At 32.4% G+C, this 22,313-nt stretch overlaps 1 protein-coding gene across 3 annotated transcripts; it reads right to left on the reverse strand.

Moving 5' to 3' along the window:
• Positions 1-775: 775 nt before the first annotated feature.
• On the reverse strand, positions 776-18,322 carry LOC148613327 (TGF-beta-activated kinase 1 and MAP3K7-binding protein 3-like). Of its 3 annotated transcripts, XM_088586679.1 has the most exons (8): positions 18,143-18,314; positions 15,586-15,713; positions 13,793-15,035; positions 11,587-11,741; positions 9,732-9,828; positions 8,333-8,449; positions 7,676-7,873; positions 776-6,987 (listed from the first exon to the last, which is right to left on the reverse strand). In XM_088586679.1, the coding sequence occupies exons 2-8, from the start codon at positions 15,688-15,690 to the stop codon at positions 6,977-6,979; spliced, it is 1,926 nt and encodes a 641-aa protein (XP_088442805.1). In that variant the 5' UTR covers positions 15,691-15,713; positions 18,143-18,314; the 3' UTR covers positions 776-6,976. The 3 variants fall into 3 exon arrangements, with proteins under 3 accessions (XP_088442805.1, XP_088442803.1, XP_088442804.1); XM_088586677.1 differs by having other exon boundaries at positions 776-7,873; positions 18,143-18,322; XM_088586678.1 differs by lacking the exon at positions 18,143-18,314 and adding an exon at positions 17,381-17,529 and having other exon boundaries at positions 776-7,873.
• Between the last annotated feature and the right edge of the window lie 3,991 nt (positions 18,323-22,313).

A 22,313-nucleotide genomic window follows, 5' to 3' on the forward strand; every position in this document is an offset into this window, starting at 1 on the left:
CCAGATAAACTTGGTAGCACAACCCATGGCTGGCTGTGAGCAATTTTGGTGCCACCTATTTACACAAATTACAATAGCATTACTTAAAATGTTTTGTTTTCTGTTTTCATGACAAACTTTAAACAATTGCATTAAGAGTCAGGACTGGTCGAGTAATTTAGATTTTGAATTATGTTGCCAAGAAGTTAACCATAATCCTGAAGTCTGTTGTTTCTGTGAGCTAGCAGAATAAAAGCCTTTACAAGAGCACCATTTGTTCAGAAAGCAGGGCTCATTTATTTTTAGTTAATTGAATTCCAAACCTGTGATTGCTAGTCCCAAACCAGCAACTTCTGCAGACTGGGGCTTCAGTAGGTTAGCACTTGTTTTTTTGGGGGGTCATGCTTGCAGATATACCTTTGATATTTGGAACATTGCTCTAACATGACGAGTTACATATCAAGTTCCAATTTTGCTCCTATCATTATTAATGCTTTGTTATGGGGCAAACTATTCATGAGAGGTGGCATTCTGTTTTCATCAACAGAATTTTTTTCCAGAAGGGGACTATGTATTGCAAAAAATACATTCAGATAGCTTATTAATTCCCTCTTGTTTTTCTATACACATGAAGTTACCCCTAAAAACCTCAATGCCCCTCTAAAGATAATTTCTTTCTGAATATACGTCTAAGAACAAAAAGGGACCCGAGGCTCAATTTCCCATACAGAGCCAAATTCTTGGGAGAAAACACTAATATATGTCGGCATTAGAGTTGAAACAAACGAAGAAATACTTCAAATATCAACAATTTATTATCTCATAATAATAATTACTTATAATACACAAGTCAAAAATTAAATGCACGGAAAACGTGCATAAATATTATTAAGCTGTAGTATAGACCAAACAAAAGGATTCAAGTCCACTCACACAATCATCTAAGCACCCACATTCATAGCATCTATAAATAGCAACCAATCTATTTTTAGCATATTTTACTCCCCATAGTAAAAATACACATGAGAAAAACAGAAATTTAAAAAAGCCTTGTACAAATATAAAATATAGTTTCAAATGTTTCATGAGTCTAAATTTGTCTAGCAGCAATTTGACTTTTCTTCAAAATAAGATTACTTGTATTCAATGCAATTACTACATTATCGGAAAAGAACATGGTTGCAATTTACAGATAGAAGTTATTTTTCAATAAAGGTTTGGCTTTCTGTTTACAATTCAATTTTGATATGAATATGGCAAACAAAATTCCAGGAAGTAACCAAAAATAACAAGTAACCTATTTATAGCAACTATTTCATAACTGCCAAAAATAGATATCAATAACATTCTCACATCTAGTTCAAACTTCCTAGAATTTAATCTCTCTCAATGAGTCAAGCATCTGCATACAATGTATTACTGATGAATTTCATAGCTACTGTATGAAAAATGTCATATATTGAGTACATATATTTCCAAATAGTCACATAATTTAAAGTTTTAGCAAGCATAAACTACATATTCATCTATAAATGTCATGAAAAAAGAGTTTGAAACAGTATCATGGAAAAGAAATATGGTTGTATTTATACAATTTTTTTAGTTGCTTTAAAATGTCATCCCCCATTCATCCAAGATTGACTAAACTTTATAGATATGTAAGAAATAAAAAAAAACAACCTTTTCATTCCTTGAATGATTATGTTTACAATACATGTACAAATCTTGGCAGCCTTATTGGCTCAAATAAATGCAATTTCTGTTCCTGATATATGTATTAATTACTTCAGACTTGCACCACATTTAAACAGCATTGAAAAATGGAGTGAATATTTCACATTTCAGGAAAAAAAGAGGTGGTGAAGTTTTTTTTTTGGTCAATATACTTTAATCTGTCCAGTACAGGCAGAAACAAGCCAGTAACCAGTATTACTTCAAACAGCAAGCAGTAATTTATCATTTTAAATCTCGGGCAGACCCGGATGAATAACAATTCTAGAACCACAATAAAATGATGACAATGGTTAAATTCTCTGTCAACAGTTATAACAGTGTTGAATGATCAATCATGTATAAAAACAGTTACCCAAGTTTGTAAAAAGGATTTCAAAACTTCTAAGTAAAAAAGACTAAAAATACAAAATTTTGCCCTCTTTTAAAGCTTCCTAAATGGCTTTTTATTCTCATAAATCTGACCTGAATTATTCTATAGAAAATACATTAGCATGATTGTCTAATACTTTGTGTCCAACTGTAACTCCACTGTTCAGGTGTAAAATATTTTTTCTTTTAAAAACTTTTTTCACTACAAATTTATAATAACTACCAAGTTTAGCACCTTTCTTTAAATAAGTACTGGGTATTTGGTTGAATCTAAATAGGGAACAACTGCCATGAAAAATTCTACACCTAAAAGTTCAATTACAATAAGGCCAAAATAATAAATGTCCTCAATTCTCATCCACTCCCGACCCAATTTTTTCACCATCCCTGAAAAATTTTGATTTTTTTTTCCAATTTAGACAAATTTCTTTCAAATTGACAGCATTTTTCTTTTAAACTGATAAAAATAAAAAATGAAATTCACCCATCCACCCCTAATTTTGAAAAATGTAGGATGAGAATCATAAATAAAAGAATTTTTGCAACATGGAGAAATATTTTTCACTTTTTTTTTCATGAATCCTATATACTTTTATAATCATTCAAGTACATGTGTACTAATTTTTCAAGCAACTATCAGTAGCAAAGCTTGTCACAAAAGTAACCCAAGAAAAAATGACAGAAATATATATTAAATGCAGTTTTACAGATAAAACTCTGGGCTATTCCAGATGTAACTGTATTGGTGAATGCAAAAGCCAATTCTCCTTCACTAAGGGTCCATGAAAGATACGCTTTTGTTATATAAATTATTCTCGAAAGTGACATCATCCGAAATCAGCTAACTTCATTCATGATTAATTGTTGGGTTAATCAAAGATGTGCTTTTGTTACATAAATTTATTCTCAAAGTTGAATAGACTTCCAAGTTAAAGAAAGTTAAAATCTATTCTCTAGATGGTATTTTTATTTAATGCCCATCTTTGTCAATTTATCAGTCAAATTAAGAACCACACTTGTCATCAAAATGAACAATGTAAAAAGCACTTTCATCTTGTCTTTGAGTAAAAACCAGTAAAAATAAATTCCTCCCTCCCTTACTGAATTAATGAAAAATGAAATGAGAAGCAACAAATTACCTATGAATGACCTTTGCAAATTTTACAAAAAGCTTTCTATTCATTGTATTGTAAACCACTTTATTTAGAGTCACAGAATCTTTCACCAATTTTTATTTTCATGACAAATATTCTATTATGTACATACATGCATTCCATAATGAAGGAACTTATCTGTAGTGGTTTACAGTATAAAGTTACCAGTACACTTTACATCTGGAACCACCTTTACGCCATGTTAAACAAAATTCAAAATAAAGTGAATGACAAATAATATAATCTACAAATACCTGGTATCTATTTAAGTGTTGCATACATGTAATGTGGTGCATAGCGGAATAAATGCAAATACATGTAGGTGTAATGGTAAAATATAAACTTGCTACTTACCAATAAGCCAATTTAACAAATTTATGTTCAATTGAATATAAAAAAAAACTTCTGTTTCTATTAAATAACAAAACAAAAAGAAATAGAAACCAAAGACCATCATGAACCATGTGTAAGAAAGAGTATACAACTCATTCATTTTTATCACAGAAACTTTTATTCAAATAAAAATCTACTTCCACCATTTATAAAAATGTTCTTTTATAAAACATCTAAAAGTGAATCTGGAAAAATACTACCGTCATAAAAGTTTTTTTCACAAAAAAAAAAAATAAATAAATAGATTAAAAGGATTTCCGAGATATCAACAGATTTTACTTCTAAGGCCAAAGTAAAAATATCTCCTAAGACAATCACTGCTATCCATAATATCTATTTGCATTTTGTGAAGATGGGTTCTTGACAGACTCATACCTTATTGTGAATATTTTGTTTATGACTTTTTGCAATGGAAAATTATTTTTCACTTTTTTTCATGAATCCTATATACTTAGAAATCCACATACCAGATTTAGGCTGTCATAAAACTGTATGAGAAAACAGCTATCCCAAATCAATTTAATTATGTAAGTCATAAGTAATACCCTTTCAGAAAATCGGCTACTTTCAGGAAATGAGAAGAACCAACTTTTAAACAAAATTATTTGTCAGTCACTGAAAGAATCAGGCAGTGGGTGAAACATGATATGAAAAACCTCATCATTTTGTAAGTTTAATTTGACTATTTGCACCATCAGAATCAAGGAAAAAAGACAAGATTTTTCATATCTTTTTCGGTAAATTGAGTTATAATTACATTGAAATGTACTGAAAATGAAGATTTCAAAGGAAGCTAACTCTTTTTTTTCTAACATTCTATGGAAAAATTTCTGAGCAACTATATTAATGCTGAATTCAAATAATGGTCTTTCCAAATAAAGAAAGCATGCTAAGAGTGATATTATATTGTAAGATCTGGGGTTTATGTGTGTTTCTGATTTTTCCAACTTTGCCTGATTCCTACAAAAACTTACAATAAAATAAAATTCAGATTGTCTTTTTTCAATAAAGACCAGCAGACTCAGTTGATAATCAAGGAATTATTTACTTTGACCTTTTCAAACTGTTTTTCTAGATTTCTTGAATATTAAATACATTTTAAGTGCAAGATGACAAATTAATTCATTGTGAAGAAATGCTGAACACAAGATGCAGAGTGAACATTTAACATATCAGGCATTTTCCTGTGAAATATGAGCACTGACAGTTTGTGTGGTAGTTCAGAGATTAAGATATAAAAAGAAAAAAAAATTTCCAAATTTATCAATAAATGTACATGTACCTAACAGCCATTTTTCTTTAATAAAATATTGAATGCTTTTCCTAGAACACTTAAACTTACCAATGAAAATTAAAAATTTATTGGTGGATCTAAATGCCGTATCCTCATTAAGCTAATACAAATTTTAAGTTCCTTAAACTTAAGATAAGCCTTACTATGTAAATTTTTAATAACAATATCAACTAGAGCCATAAGTTGTGCACAATAATAAAACATCTACAGAATAAAGTTGAAAAACAAAGCAAAGCATTTGTTTTTCTTTTTATGGCTTTTTATTTCTTTTGGCAGATAAGTACTTGCTAACCAATATTTTCTTAGACAAACTAGCCATTATAAAAATGTCGTTTGTATTTATTTCTTTGTAAAGTATAATTTGAAAAAAATAAATAAATAGGATACATCATTTAATAGAAAAAAAACAATTCCCCAAAACACAAAGAAAAAGATATACACATAGAAATGCAACTAAAGTTTCATCACATGAAAGAACAAAAACAGAATTTTTCTCTTTGAGAACAGAATTTGTTCAATTGTATGCCTTCATTAAAAATATAGATACAACCTTTCAAATTTGTCATTATCTGGCAGTTTGTCAATAGTTTTTTACTCCAAAAACAACTTAAAACTTGCGAATTTTTTAACAATTTCACAACTTTAAAGCAGTACAACTTAGTTAAGTAAATTAATCAAAGGTCTCGGTCCATACATCAATTCCACCCCTTTTGGAGTCATTTAAGTAAGCTTCAAAATCTGACTAAAGACAAGTCCACAAAGGAATCATGCAAAGGGCCACATTAATTTGATTTTCTGTGAGAAACTATTATTTAACCGTATCATCATTTCATAAAAATGGGACAAAGACAGAATAGGTCAAACTTCATAAACTGGAAGTAGATATCCAACAAGCCATGAAATCAGATCCCATGATCTGACACCAGTACTTGATGCTGGATATAAAAAAATAAAGAGACTACAATTAGTGGTTGCTGTGAAAAGTGTTACGAAAATAATTTTCCCACCCACCATCCATCCATCCAACATTCATCGTATTTCTTTGATGTATCTTAGTTCATTGATACCAATTTTCGTGGATTAGGGAAGATACACAAGTTTGTGGATTCTTGAATTCGTGGTTTAGGATTTTCATATATACATCAATGGGAATCTCCTTATGTTGATAATCAAATTTCGTGCTCTGGCTCCCCAAGAAAAACATGAAAACTGGTACCCTATGAACAATAGTACTTTTGGACAAAAATATCAACTTAGAAAGTTTCTTTCCCTCTAAACCAACAATAACGTAGTGCAGATACATCTTAAGGAGGTAGATCTAGGGTAGGGACATAACTCAAGAAATCAGTGATATGTTTGTATTATATTCAATTTCACCAAAGCCTTTCAAGCTTTTGTTTGAAGCAGCATAAAATGAATCCAAGTCAAGCAGATACTTATATAGGATTGATGTAAAATGCTGAATACAAACGTTTGAATAATTTTTATGAGTTGTGTCCCTTACCCTAGGTCTACCTCCTTAAATTGTACAAGTGGGGTTTAATTTGAAGAAATAAAGAATGTAGTGCTGCTAATGAGAAGTTACTCCTTGAATCAGCATACCGAAATTGGTATTATTTACATTATATTTGTATTCAGCAAACAGGTGCAATCTTATCACTTTTACCATTAATTCTAACCATTTAAATATTTTATGCCCTTAGAGAAAACGAGAAATTATAAAGACACATTTTGGTTAGATTGTTTTGTCATAGAAATGAAGAAAATTTCCCAACAAATTTCTATAATCCTACAAATATGCTTAGTTTAAGACATGCCTTTAACTATTTTGAAGTAAAATGACCAAAAAAATAGAGCCTTATTCATCTTAACATCTGAAAAAAAAACAAGTAGAACCTATGCATAATTCTTCTATGGACTTGCACAGAAGTAAATGGCACATTTGTAAAATTCCTCTTATGGTGACTTCAATGAAGGCATATAACAGTACAAAGTGAGACATAACAGAAACATATAAAACCAGGTCCCAAATAAAGCATGCTGGTGTCCCATGTTAACTCACACCTACAAAATATAAAGGAAATCAAGTTAAAACAGTGCTCCATGCAAAAAAAAAACACAACAAAATACATGGAGATAATCAATACATTTTATGACTGAGATTACTTTCCTCTTGTTGTAAAAACAATCTCCAAATATTTTCTTTAGAAACAGTCTAATAACTATTTAGTATGTGAAAGTTACACTGTGTACTTCAAACTAGAGTGAGCTATAACTTAAACCTCATATTCCATTATCATAAGTCAAATGAAGAATTTTGGAAATTGTAAATGCAGTTTCTTTCAAAGTTCAATACTAAACAGAGTATTTGAGATAAAGTATTCATCCATAGACTGTAAAAAAAATAACTGTCATGGATAACATTTTAAGCAAATTATATTGAATAATTTGCAATGTAACACAGAAAATAACTACCTCAGCAAAATTTTAGCTACAGTCCAAGGGCTCTAAATAATTTCCTGCTAATAGATTTAAATTCTATAATTGTAAATGTATTCAAACAAATCAAACCAGTCTTCATCTAAAGATGTAATACAAAATATATGATCATGTATGAACTTCCAGAGCAGTCAACCTAACATGATGACAATATCACAGTCTACTTTCACTTTCTACTTTCATTTTCTAGAAAAAACTCATTTATCATGACAGTAACATAGTGGATTGCCTGGATGAGCATGACAGACTCTACCTGTTGAAGGGGGTGATGCATTTATTCTTGGCATTTCACAGCATTCACACTTATTCAAGGCAGGATGATTAAGGAAGGTACACGCTGAACAACTCCACTGTTCTCCATCTCCATCAGAATCTCCAGAACCTGACAAACCTTGAACAGGAGGGGCAGGGGGAATGGCATTTATTCTTGGGGGTAAGGGTGGTGGGGGTGCTGAAACATAAGAAAGGTAGTCGTATTCTCCTGTATTTCAAATTAGATTCCTGTGAAATTTAATCTGTAACAATTCTAAATTAGATCAGTTGGTAAACTTTATTATGACTAAGCATTCTAGAATATTTAAAAGACTTTTTTTATGAGAAATTGTTTTTTTTACCATTACATTGGTTTTTTTAAAGTATGTGTGTGTCTCAGGTACAGTACACACCTAATTCTCAATCCCAGCTTCGTTTCTTGTATTGCAAATGGAATCATTTCTCCAGTATCATACTGGATTTGATAGATTATCATTGAAATCGATCTTCCTATATATTTGGCTCTAGTGCTGATGGTAAAAGGTTACTATTTTTGAATTTAGCTAATCACAGAGTTTGCTAGTGGGTTTTTTTGCAATTTGGCTTTGATTTGTAGAGAATTAATCGACTCACAGTTTAGATGTACAAAAACACTTACATTCACTACGAGGTTCTGGATGGTGGTTACTGAAAATACTCCCCCTTTGTCCTGGGTTCATATTCTGGAAAAAGTTCTGTTGTTCTAAAGAATTAGGATCACCAGTGCCAACAGGAACTGCAAACAAAAAATAATCAATAGTATTCAAGGAAAGTAAAGTTTACATTATTTTTATCATTTACCATAAATTGGGAAATTTTGGTTGTAGTTTATTTTGGTATATTTGGCACCTCCTTTAAACATGCCAAAATTAAACACACCAAAATATAACGCATGTAAGTATTTAGGCTGCCAATATATATTGGTGTATTATCATTGTTGAGCGTATGACAAATAATATAGAAACAAATGCGCTGTTTGCTTACCTATAGTGACCATTTTTTACCTTAATAAAAAAAAATCATAAATGTATTTATAATTATTATTTATCTTATCCAGAAAAACTGGTCAAATCAATCTCTCACTGGTAGCATTAGAATTAGATTGTTTGTTTGTTGGGGTTTAACATCCGGGCAGCAATATTTCAGCTATATTCAGGCGATGAACATGAAGTGGATGATAAAATGAAAATGAAATGATGATGAAATGAAAAATGGGATGGGACACAAGGACAATGGGGTCAACAAATTTTGATTGCCACTGGAAATAGGGAGAGGTGGGTAGGGTTGGGCAATTTAGCCTCCTGTGGCGGAGCCCTATGGTTCCTACTCTGGGAGAACGTGCGAGGAACGTGGCATCTTTCCAAACACGGTGCACCACTATGGTTTGTGGTCAGGTTTTTCATATTACAGCCTGACAACCCCAGCATATAACATGCCAGGGGTACCCCATTCCACCACCTGGGGCACACAACTCAGTTACTCTGTGGGCAGAGCACCCTAGCCCCCGGCTAGGATTCTGAGCACTATTTAGTTGCCTTTTACGACAAGCTTAGCGCTGCTGCAGGCCTATTGTTTTGACACCCGGACATGCATGGGTCGCATTAGAATTAGATGTTTTCACTCTGATGAAGGGGCCAAAATAAAACACATCAAATTTAAACATGGATGTCGAATAACCCATGCTTAAATATCCAAATTTATGGTATTGGTTATATTACTGCTAAGCCTCATATTAGATGTTTTATGTCCAGTCAGTTCTTCACTAGTATGTTAGAGTATGATGCAGCACTTCTGAAAAAGTGGAAAATTATCACGTTGCTGTAGTTTTTGCCATAATCTCAGTCATGAAATATCTGTAACTACAACTCCAATAGGTAAATTTCCGTAAGTAATTTTTTTTTAAGACAATAAGATGTCTTATTGCGAAATTTACACCTTAACAAAACATTAGACTCAACAAATGCAGGAAAGAACAAATGACAATTTCAGTAATTACAGTAATTTTCAATAATACTTACATCCACCGTTCCGATGCTGGTCGATTTCCCTATTCATCACCTGTATATCAGCTTGTAATTGTCTTTTCTGTTCTCGTAATTTGGCTATATCCTCAATCTGCAAAAAAAAACCCAACAAAACAGATTACGAATCATAATCAGTAGAACTAGGAAAACAAAGAATTATATTTGTTTGTTTGTTGGGGTCTAACGTCCAAGCAGCAATATTTCAGCTATATTCAGACCATCAAAGAAGTATATGAAAGACTTGTAATTGTACATGTATTAATGTTTGATGGACAGTAGCATATCATAATGCATCCATCCAAAGATAAATATAACAACACAGTAACTGTTAAAGTTCTTTAATTCGTGGATACCAATTTTCGTTGATTAGGAAAGAAACACAAGTTTGTGGATTCATGAATTCGTGCTTTTGTGGTTTTCAGTATACACATCAATGGAAATCTCCTTTTTACTGGGAACCAAATTTCATGGTTTGGCATAATACGAACAATAGTACTTTCACAGTATACAAAAGAGCAATAGTTTATGAGGAAGAGATGTGATTTTAGGTCAAGACATACTGTAAAAGTATTAATTTTCATGGTGGACAGAAAAGCATGAAAAATAGCAACCACGAAATTGATTTTTAACACTATATAATGCTTCTCATTTTTTTGATACTGTGAAAATTGATACCCACGAATATGTTCACTTGAATCGGCGAAAATTAGCATCCACCAAAATTAATACTTTTACAGTACACAGCTGTTCACCTGTGACATCACAGTTGATTTGACATATGATAGAATTTGAAATTGTTGATATGCCATTTGACTTCCAGACTACACTAAATAGGTACTGTCCATAATGGTGACGAACAATGGTGAAGTTCAACATGCAGAGTTAGAAATAGCCTGAGACTGGCAATTTTTTGGCAGGGCTGGCTAGATTTAGCAAAAATCTATATAGCCATATAGTAAATACATTGAAAAATTATGTTCAGGACTGGCTAGAATTTGATTGAATTTCCTACCCTGCAACATGCTAAAAATTCTTAATGTTATGTACAATTCGTGAAATACACCTAAAACAGAATTTAATGAGTAACAATTTTTAAAACATTATCGAAGTTGAATAGGTAATAAGCCTACATGTATCACATCAATTCTAAACACTTGCATGTATTTTAACCCCTTTTTTAAGAAAGGTAGTGACCAGTGACCCCATTTTAAATAGCAAGCTTCCTTTAGTTGGATGTAACCATATATCATATTTCATGACATTTGGTTGACTACACATAAAAGTACATTTTGTAATCACACAGAAACAAAAATAATTAACAATAACACCAACAATGACAGCATAATTACATGTACATAATACAACCGCAATATTTGCAGTCAAATAAAAATGTCACAAAATACAAATGTATTTGTCATAGGGAGGTGTATATCCTTAATACAATGCATGTACATGTACAAGTATGTACACACTATTCAGTTTGAATAATAATCAGTGATTGGGATTCAAATTTTTTACATGATCTTCTGAATTCAAACAGGCCATTCCATTACATTGTAACAAGTTCTGATTTCATAGGGACACTTACAGCTGGAATGTGATAAATGGACCATGGCCCCTCTAATCCTATTACTGAATATTGGTTTTAAACTTTTTTGGGTTTAAGACAGCACCAAATGTTCCAAGTTGTATAAAAACACTAAGTGTTGACAAAGACTATGATGAAGATGACGTGGATGAGGACAGAGCCATACAATACAATTGCAAAATGTTCGCAGTCATATAAAGAACAGTGACACACTTTTGGATTTGCCATAAAATTGTGTGAATACCAATCACTATTACTTACTGAAGGAAAACAATTTGTATTTCTCGTCCGTCGATTCTCCAACATGTTTTTCTCCATTTGATTGACATTAGAACGTAATTTACGTAAATTTCTACTTTCAGTTTCTAAATCCTGCTTAAGCTTTAACATTCTATCCCTCTGAAAACTGATAAGAGCTGAAAAAAACGAAGTGAAAAGATACAATCATACCAAATCCCTCTAAAAACTGATTAGAGCTGAAAAAACAAAGTGAAAAGATACAATTATACAAAATCCCTCTGAAAACTGATTAGAGCTGAAAAAACAAAGTGAAAAGCTACAATTATACAAAATCCTACATAATAATAGTTTGAATATAGTAACTTCACAGCTCATACATAACTTTGTGTGGTGATATCAAATGTGACAGTAGTCATATGAACTAATGAGTTCAGAAAGGATACAGACAGACAGATGTCTCACAGAATAGAATTTTTCAATAAACATTTTCACTTTAAAGCCTAAGCCACCAGTCTAATAACAAATTAATTCCATTCAAACAATAATACAATAATATTCTTTATTTTTTGTTTACATGTGCATTGCACATTGGTATATCTGATAATATTATTTCATGTAATTAAAAAAGTTTTTGGTACAGTGTATCCCTAAAATTTCAAAGAAACAGTAGCAATCCACAGCAATGCTGTTTTGATTGGAGTTCTGCTTTTAATTCATGTTCCTGAAATTCTGCTTGAAGTGTACATGTACAACATATACAATATTTAGAACAGTACATAGAATTAATCTTTCTATTTTTAAAATCGCTCAAATTTGTGTACATGTAACTTGGGTCAATTATTGACAGCTCTGCAGGTGACAGATTCTTTTACTTTCTTTATTAGTCACCTTCTATACTCGGCGTCACATAAATAACATACTGTTAAAATTTGAATAAAAATATTTTCTACGACTTTATTGACACCTACCGTCGTTTAAATTGTCTTAATTGACTTGCTCATTCGTTTAGCCAAACGGCTTCTCCCTAAACATTGAATCGTTAAATTCCGGTCAGATTTTAATTCTTGGTGCCAATATTTACATTGTAAAAAGTCGGCCATGTTTACAGTGATCGGGTTGCTAGAAGATGTTGTTTACGTTTAAATGGTTTGTCCAAAAACCGAAGAACCCAGAATGCATTTTGGCGTTATTTCGGATATCTCAGATTTATTTTACGCCAACAACGTACAATACCGAGAAGTTGATCAAGCAGACGATTGTCAACAGAGTTCGACGGGAACTTACGAATTTCGTTTGTAAACAATATGTCCCGTAGAAACCAACATGGCGGATATTAGTATGGGATTTTCCCGTAAGGATTTGTTACGCATGATTTAAGCTAATAAACGACTCGTTTAGGGAGAAGCCATTTGACTAAACGAATGAGCAAGTCATTTAAGACAATTTAAACGATGGTAGGTGTTAATAAAGTCGTAGAAAATATTTTTATTCAAATTTTAACAGTATGTTATTTATGTGACGCCGAGTATAAGTATAGAAAAGAAACTTTAAATGGTTAACTGATTATAAGTAAAAATTTAAGCATGTACATTTAATCTGTGTTTTTTTTTGTTTTAATTTAAAGAAATGTACATTGATTAATAAGTGATGTGTTTACAGTCACATGTTGTACTCTGTAGTTCATTTTATTTGTGTGATTGGCTTTTTATAAAAAATTGTAAATATCATTTACACAACTACCAAGATATGATGTATCTACATGTAAAGGATCTTGAATTGACGATAATTGCTCATACACATCTAAGATATCAAGAATTTTTTTATACTGTAATTGACAGTAACTGCTTACAATATATCAAGTAATTTTTTATATTACATGCATGTATAACATGCTTAACTCTATGTTCCAAATGAATATTACTTAACATAATAAAAAGTAAATAAAAATGCATTTTTTTAAATATATGAAAGATATACATGAAACCTACACGTACAAGTTGAACCTAACCATAAAGAATCTGTACAATTTTCACTCAAATTAAAGGCTAGATTATGCCCTTCCTAATTTGTAAGGTTTCTTTTTCCTCGAGTTCATTGCATTTAGAACTAAACATACATGTTAATGTTCGTGAGATCCAAAATGCTGTAGTATGTGTACAAGTAAACGGCATTCAGTCAAATGAAAAACTTCTTCTATCTGTTGCTAAATAAAAACATTATCACCTACCTTGAGTATATGCAGCTTCTTCTTGTATATTTCCTGATGTTCGCCTTGGAATTTCAGGAGGATGATTATGTGAAGAATCAGAACTAAGACTACTAGGACTAGAACTTGGAGAAGGCACCGCTTTAGGTGTAAAATTAAAAGTTGACACATGACGTCTCTCTCCATCAGGATTTCCTATTACGCTATGATCACTCTCGCTACTACTACTGCGAGAGGCAATAGGAGGAACACGGTTATCATTTGGATTATTATAATGTGGATAAAAGTGTCCATTATCACTGTGACTAGGGCCTACCGATAAAGGATCTGGCAAGTATTTTGGAAATGAAGGGGGATTTACCGCCCCTGCAATGTTTATATCTGGTCGCGAAAGATCATTAGCACTTCTTGATAATCCCACTTCATTTGGAAATGGCGGAGGTGATGGGCCAACACTCACAAACAATGGTGAAAAATAGCTATTTCCATGGTTACCATGACTTGCACCATTATCTATTCCCATTAAATAGGAGTCACTTTGTGATGGATGCAAGCCTTGGACATTGTAATCACCAGGGTCATAAACTGGTGTCCTATCACCAGGAGGCAGCCGTACAATGTTCATATTGACCTGATTATGGTGGCTAAGTCCTGGTTGTACCGAAATGGAGCGCTGAGCCACTGGTGGGCCTTGATTAGCATTAGAATGGCTAGTGATTGGAGAACGTGTTAAACTATAGTTAATATTCCCATGGGTGTTAATGTTGCCATGGTTATTTATATAGTTAGGATGTGGTAAATGCTGTCCACCATGATGTGATCTATTGTCTGTTTGATAAATAATATTATAGACTAACGGTGAATTTCCAGATGGTTGATCCTGTGGACTGCGTATAGTCTGTATGTGCTGAACTGGTATCTGCCTCATCCCGGACTGCTGGGTACCAGGCTTTGCGTGGGAACTCTGTGATGAGGACACACTACACTCAATATTTGGAATAGTATTAGGAACCTTTACAAATTGATTTAAGTCAGAAGTGAAAGTACGCTCCATAGGTAATGGTCGAAAGTCTGTGTTCACTTTATAGGAAGAAGAACTTGATGTGCTTGTACTACTAATACCACTTGAGGCGGAATCACTTCGAGATCGTTGATCATTTATGTGCATATCCTGAAATCTGTTAGATAAGAATTCATTTCCAAATAAAGCATTAGGTGTCTCTTTGTCTAGAGCTTCAATACATTTTTTTCTGTCATTTTTGTTCTGAAAATAAATAAAAATGTGCGTGAATTAAAAACTGACATGTACATGAAAGTAAAAAGTCATTAAAGCTTTCTTTTCTTCCCATAAGTTATGTAAATCTTCAAAGGTAAATCAAAAATCACTACAAAGCATATTGGTATATGCACTTACAGACTTACTGTAACATGTAGATTTTTGCTAAACTAGCGTGTTTCATAAATGCACGAAAATTTCCTTATGCTAAGAGGAAACGATCACAATGAAAATAAAAATAGTAATTGGAACTAAATGTGCTTGTACATTTTCCTGCTTTTGATTTTACATAAATTCATTATGTTGTTCATGATTTGATTGTGAACTACCAAGATACATGTACACGAATGTCCAACTTCACTGTTTTCCAACTAACACATATACACCATAACAGGGGTAGAAATAAGATAATTTGTTCAACTGGCCAAGAGGCAAGTTTTACCAAAACTGGACTGGTTCAGTTTTGATTTTACTCTGGACTTGCCACACGCCATTTGAAGAGTGCTCTTTCAACCTTTGTATAAAAATTTTTTCTTGCCTGTCTGACACAAGATGTAATAACATGCTCGGCAACCTCAGGATATTTTTGTCTAAGATCTTGTAGGAGTTGTACATTTATTCCTATTTCTGTAGTGGTCATCATTTATCTACATTGTCTTGTCATACCTGAAATAGGTTTGAAAAGCAAGTATTATTGCTGTATCCAAAAAAGGCACTACATTGTAAATGCAAAATCAGTTGGAGAGTGGGCATGATTATAAAAAATATGTGCCATATTAAAAGACATTTTCAACAAAAGGGGTCAATTCCATTATAGTCATGCTCTTCACAATAATACATAGTGCATGGCTTTTCCAATGCTCCTCTGGCTCCCTTTCCCAATGAAAATTATTTCAAAATCATGCAGAATTCCCAAAGTTATTGGATTACCTCACTAATCCAGCTTCCCAAATGTTTATATTTCCCGAAATGATTGTTAGCACATTGAAGGACATTCCCATAGTACCTAAATAGTGTTAGAGCTATCTGAATAATGGAAGGGAACAGCCTCCCTCACCCTTTCAAATGAATTGAAAAGTTGGTCTCTCTTGACATAATTTAGAACAGAATTGTTGGATGATGACAATTGTTAGATTAATAAAAATAGGGCATCTAATCGGACCTTAATTGATAAGAGGAAAGTAAAAACAACTTAAAATAACCATTACTTTTGTAATAATATGAAATTCCAACTTTGAACTGTATTTGATGATACTCAATAACTATACAGAGTTTTGAAAAAAGATCCTACAATATCATCTGAAGCTACTATCTGGAAACCATCAGGGGATGGACAGACAGACGAATGGACAAACATGCCAACTATTCGGAAGGAATCACATATCATACAGTGGGTATAAAATTTGGTAATTTTTAGGCAAAAGGGTCAACAAAAAAGTTTGGCACTTATTATTTTTGCTAATGCTTAATGGTGCAGAAAGTACTTAAGTCAAAAGTAAATATTTCACAGAATTTATTTTGGCGTTTTTTGGACAGGCTGCTAAAATTTCTGAATGGGTTCATTAATGGAGGTTACCGAATATACAAATGTACAATGTAACTTGCATTGCAGGTGAGAAACCTAATTTAATTAACCTCATTTTTTTCTTGCACAATGCACAACAGATACATGTAAGTAATATTGGCTGCACCTACATGAATGTGTGTTCACAATACACTGATTTGAAAAAAAAAATAATTCACTAGGAAAAAAAATTCATTTTTTGACATTTCAAATTACTCTCAGTGGCTTTTTTCAATGATAGTGTCCCACCGACTTAAATTTTCTAGGTTTAGGATCAAACATATGACCCAATACTATAGTGTAAAAGACAAACAGAACAGAACATTGAAGCAAGCCCATAACATGCGAGTTACGGATGTAGTCTTCATTTTTAAGGTATAAAATTTTAATGAAAAGAATATCATTCACAGTACCCCAAGTATTCACATCAGTTTAGCCTAAGGAATTCAAAGAAATCCTTGATATGGCCTACAGAGTAATACAATTCATCAAGGAAGACTGTTTTCTTATGCAAGGTGATCCAAAAAAAAATTACAAAACAAAATAACTTAAACATTGGGTGCAGTCATATCAAGAGTTAATATGTGTCATACTTGTGGGTTTGACTAGTGTGATAGATATTCCATAAAATATATATACATAATTGTACAAGAATGAAGAAGTTTGTTAAAACAACAACAAAAATATATGTTACTGAAAATAAAGAAAATAACTCAGTTCATACCTATAAATCATTATGTAATAGTTAAAGAGACAAATTAGCCATTACCTGTCTCAATAGTTATTTGGTCTGAGGTTAAATCCAAAGTCTGTGAGTAATAAAATGTATGACAGTAGCTTGTGAGATCAATATTATTATTGACCCATAATATAAACTCTTACTGGGATTTCCCATTCACAGGTACTACTGGTAGTATGACTCATCCCCATGTTTAACAACACAGATGACATCACATCTGTCCATTTAACATGTGTTTCCACATGCATAAGAACATCTTCATCATCAATCAAAACCTCATTACATATACAGTAAAACCTTATTAAGCACAAAATTTGGCATCTTATGAGTGGTGAAGATAAAAATGGATCATAATTTTATAGAAGATGAAACAGATCAATACACTTATTAATACTTCTATATTTTATCAAAATGTGTTATTATACAAATATTTTTATCTCTAACAATGTCATGATGTGAAATTGTAGTAACTGGCACACATCTTCCCTTTATCAACTAATGAAGATGTCAAAATAGCAAGGTAACCTTGACCCATCATAGCACATGAAGAAAAATCTTGCTGAAAACCTGTTTTGATTACAATCGCAATAAATCATTTGCACATAGTTTGGAGATGGGTTGAAGATATGATAATTAGAGTTCTTTCTCTTATGTGTGTGATAAGCTAAGCTAACATGAGGTCGGAACACTGGGAACCAAAATAAAAACAATATTTTGGATAGTTGTGTCAAGTGACTGGTTCACCTGAAACCGATCACCTGAGTGAAGGAAATAAAGAATGGCATCACCTACCGAGAAAATCTAAAGCGCTAATTCTCATTATCTGGTCATAAACTCAATGTGCACCAATCAAAGGGTTGTTTATATAGTCTAGAAATAAATTTTTGCTACGTTTTTGGACTTCCCTTTACAAAATATTCCTGTCATGGCCGATACACATGCGCAGTAGCGGGCACCTGACCAACTTCCGTGTTTATTGTTGGCCAACTTGTCTCGCAACATAAATGGCATTATATTTCGACATTTTTTATGAAACCATTGTCATATTACTTCATTTCTGTCCAAGATACACCGAACAGTATGACATTTTAAGTCCGAATTTCTCTTCTGTACTTTAAAGTGTTCATTTCATGCACGGTGGTTTTGTTCAATCTCTGGTTGCACAGGGCGGATCCAGGGATTGAAAAGGGGTCAGTAAAGGGCTCCAGGCTATTTTTTTTCCAAAAAAAAAATCAAAATGGAGGTTCCACTTCCCCTTTGGATCCGACAGTAGTTAAATCAGGAACTTTATATAAGCTAAAAAAATACAGATATATAATACACATTTATATTTATGTCTATTGGTATGCAGAAGTTTTTAAATGTCACATATTTTTTTTTATCTTTAGTGGAAAATCATTTTATTAAGTGACTTATCAGATATTTTGTACATAAATTCAATGAAATTTGACTCAAGAATAAAAAGATAATTATATTTTTAAGTTGCTAAATTATAATCTACTTTCTGGGTTGTAATACTTACAACGGACAGTTTTCTGTTACTATATTGATGTCTTGATTTTACTTATATAAATCATTCTCATAAAATTTCTCTACTTAACATCTTTCAGTGATGACATAAAATATACAGCTACTATTTGTTTGTTTTTTGTTTGTTTGTTGGGGTTTAACGTCCGAGAAGCAATATTTCAGCTATATCCAGACGATGAACATGAAATTGATGATAAAAGGAACATGAAATGATGATGAAATGTAAAAGGGATGGGACGCGAGGACAATGGGGTGGAGAAATTTTGATTGCCCTGGAAACAGGGAGAGGTGGGTAGGATCGGGCAATTTAGCCTAATGTGGCGGTGCCCTATGGTTACTACTCCGGGAGAATACCACAGTAGGGTTCTTTAACGTGCAACGTGCAAGGAATGAGGCATCTTTCCCAACACGGTGCACCACTATGGTTTGTGGTCAGGTTTTCCGTATTATAGCCTGACAACCCCAGCATGTAACACGCTAGGGGTACCCCATTCCACCACATGGGGCACACATCCTAGTTGCTCCCCGGCTAGGTTTCTGAGTACTATTTAGTCGCCTTTTACGACAAGCTTAGCGCTGCTGCAGGCCTATTCTTTTAACACCCGGACCTGCACGGGGCCAGCTACTATTTGCATTATCATCGAAATTCGATAATTGCTACAATCGGAATCCTTTCCAACACTGTAATAAACTGGTACCAAACAGGAAGAACTTAATGTTATTTTTATTTGTTCCGTGTGACTGCAAAACACGGAGTTCTTTTTTTCCAAAATCCTTCCCACTTCACTTTCTGCAGATCGATCGCTCCATATCGTGTTTTGTTTCACGATTAGAATATTTGCATTTTATTGAAATCATCGAGGCATTGATTTGGCAGTCTGAAGTGTTGACTCCCTGGGAGTAAAGGCTTTTTATTTATTATGAAATGATATTCTGATGTATTTTAAAACGTTCAACATGCATATGATGTTCTTAAAACATATTTTGAGCAAACTTCTCCTGCTGTATTTTAAATGTTTGAAAATGTCAATTAATGCTAAGTGCTACCTGGGTAGGGTGATTTTTATTATTATTATTCTTTTTTTGGGAGGGGGGGGGTAACGCCCTTGACTACTCAATTGAGAAGGTCCAGTTATAGGGCTTCTTAACTTAATAAAGATATTTAAACAAAGGATTTAAACAAGCTTATTTTTTATTTCTAAAAGATTAAGTAGTATGCACACAGATGTAGATTTATAATCAATTACAGATTAATGGTATGCATGAAATAATTAAGGATGTGTATACAAAAAATAATGATAAATAATTATAATAAAAATGATTTGAAATGTACAAAAATTGATCATGAAAATAAAAATGAGATGGCATATTACAAAGTAAATTAATCTGTCCCTTACGGAGAACGAGAAATTTTGATTTGCCAAAAGACTTATTCGGTTTAGAGTTGAATCGTATAGACAAATTAAGGTGATCGATTTTTAAATTTCGAAGATTTGTTAGGAAGAGATGATATGTGTATGCTTTTTGAAACAAAAAAAAATGTACCTCTGGGGCAAGGTCTATGGTATTATATAGTAAAGAGGTCCGTTCGTTCATTGTCACAACCAGCACTAGTTAGGTATTGTTTACTCATTTTATAATTATCAAAGCTCTGAAAGCGTGGTCGTTCACATAAAAATATCATACGGCATCTTTTTTTAGAATTGCATTTGATCGTTTGTTAATTCTTTGTCTGTATTTTGAAGTTACGTCCGGCCTAGTTCATGACGTAAGTTGCATGTGGGGAGGCGAGTTTTTCTGTAAATAATGTCTTTCAATAGCCTGTTTTCGGCCAGACCGTTTTTTTCAGTTCAGAAATCGAAAATAGTTTTTGACAATTTTTCATTATCACCAGTAATGGATAACATAACTGACAGCAAGTCGTTGATTAATACAAATCACGAATAAAATGGGATAGTGAGCACTGCCTTGCGGTGTGGCATTTTTAATTTACTACCGTTTAGAAGGGCTATCCAGTAGAGCATGACAGCACTGATCAATGTGTATTTAAGTCAAGATATACAGCTTCCCACTCTCTCCTAGATTTTTTTTCTAATGCTCTAAAATCTATAGTGTAAAGTTGTTACTGAGTACGGTTAAGATATAAACCTATGCAACTTTGCTACGTTGAGAAAAGAACGTTTCTTCTAATGGCTTAATAAATCATTCAAAACCGTATCATAATAATTTAAAAAGTACAGAACAGTACACCAATTGTTATGGTGAGTTAGGAAGATTTACCATGGAAATTATTGTAAAACAAAAAATGATTATGTTCTAGAATAAATTGATAAATGATGATAACAAATTATCACCAATTTTGCATATGCTGATGTTAAAAATTCACATAGGAAATCAATTGAAATGTAAATGGATTTCATATGTAAATTGCTGTTTAAGTTTCATTTGTAACGATCAAATATCGATGGGGAGGTTGTTATTAAAAGTCTCATTTAGCAAAATCTGAATGACCAGTTCATTATAATTCATTCAGGACTTGTTTTCCAAAATGAGTAAATTCTTCCAGGGTAGAATTCTATACATTGTTCAAAGAACTTTGCCTGGAATCTTATTTACCTAGGTTCGACATCACTGACCAAATATAATTTTATAGCCAAACTTAGATGCTCATGCAAATATTGAAACTGGACGCTGGTCCGAAATACAGAGACAATTTAAAGAGTCTGTCATCCTTGCAACGATGGTTTGGGAAAGGGTTTTTTATACTGGGGTGATTATTTTGGAAAAAAAAATTAAAAAATGTATCACGTTTGAGGAAAACATGTTTTTACTTAGCCCTGGACAAAAAAAAAAGATTATTAAATATTTTCCAATTACTAAACAATGTAGACTTAATTATTTTCGTGCTTGCGCAAAAAAAAAAATCTAACCATACATAAAATATCAGTCCATCGAAAAGAAAATGGTCTGCGCCTAATAATTCTGATATTAAAAACATTCGCGTACTTTTTTTACCATAATATTTACAACTCCGAAAGAATATAAATTAAAGGGGATGTTGTCATTCTGTAATGTGCAAATGCATAGTCATTTAGAAGAAAAATATTACGATTCCTTTATAAAAAAAAATGTATACTGAACCTGCACGCTTCCTTTTTTTATGCGACTAAAGGACATCGATATTTTGTCATACTGTATATACTGATTGAATGCATGTTTCTTTGTGTTTTATCCTCTTGTACACTCTGGTGATTCAGTGAGATCAATTAAGATTTTTTAGTATAATTAAGTAGTCCTTGGTCAGATCATGTATATATCTTTAAAAAATTATTACATAGTTTATTATGTTTAGGATTTTTTTTATATCAATCAGATTAGAAAATTACAATGCAGATTAAACGCGACTTATTCTGTAAATGAACACTTCAGCTTC

This window comes from Perna viridis, chromosome 6 (assembly GCF_037379345.1).
Source record: "Perna viridis isolate PV_CMFRI_1.1 ecotype Kerala chromosome 6, ASM3737934v1, whole genome shotgun sequence".
Classification (NCBI taxonomy): Eukaryota; Metazoa; Mollusca; class Bivalvia; order Mytilida; family Mytilidae; genus Perna; species Perna viridis.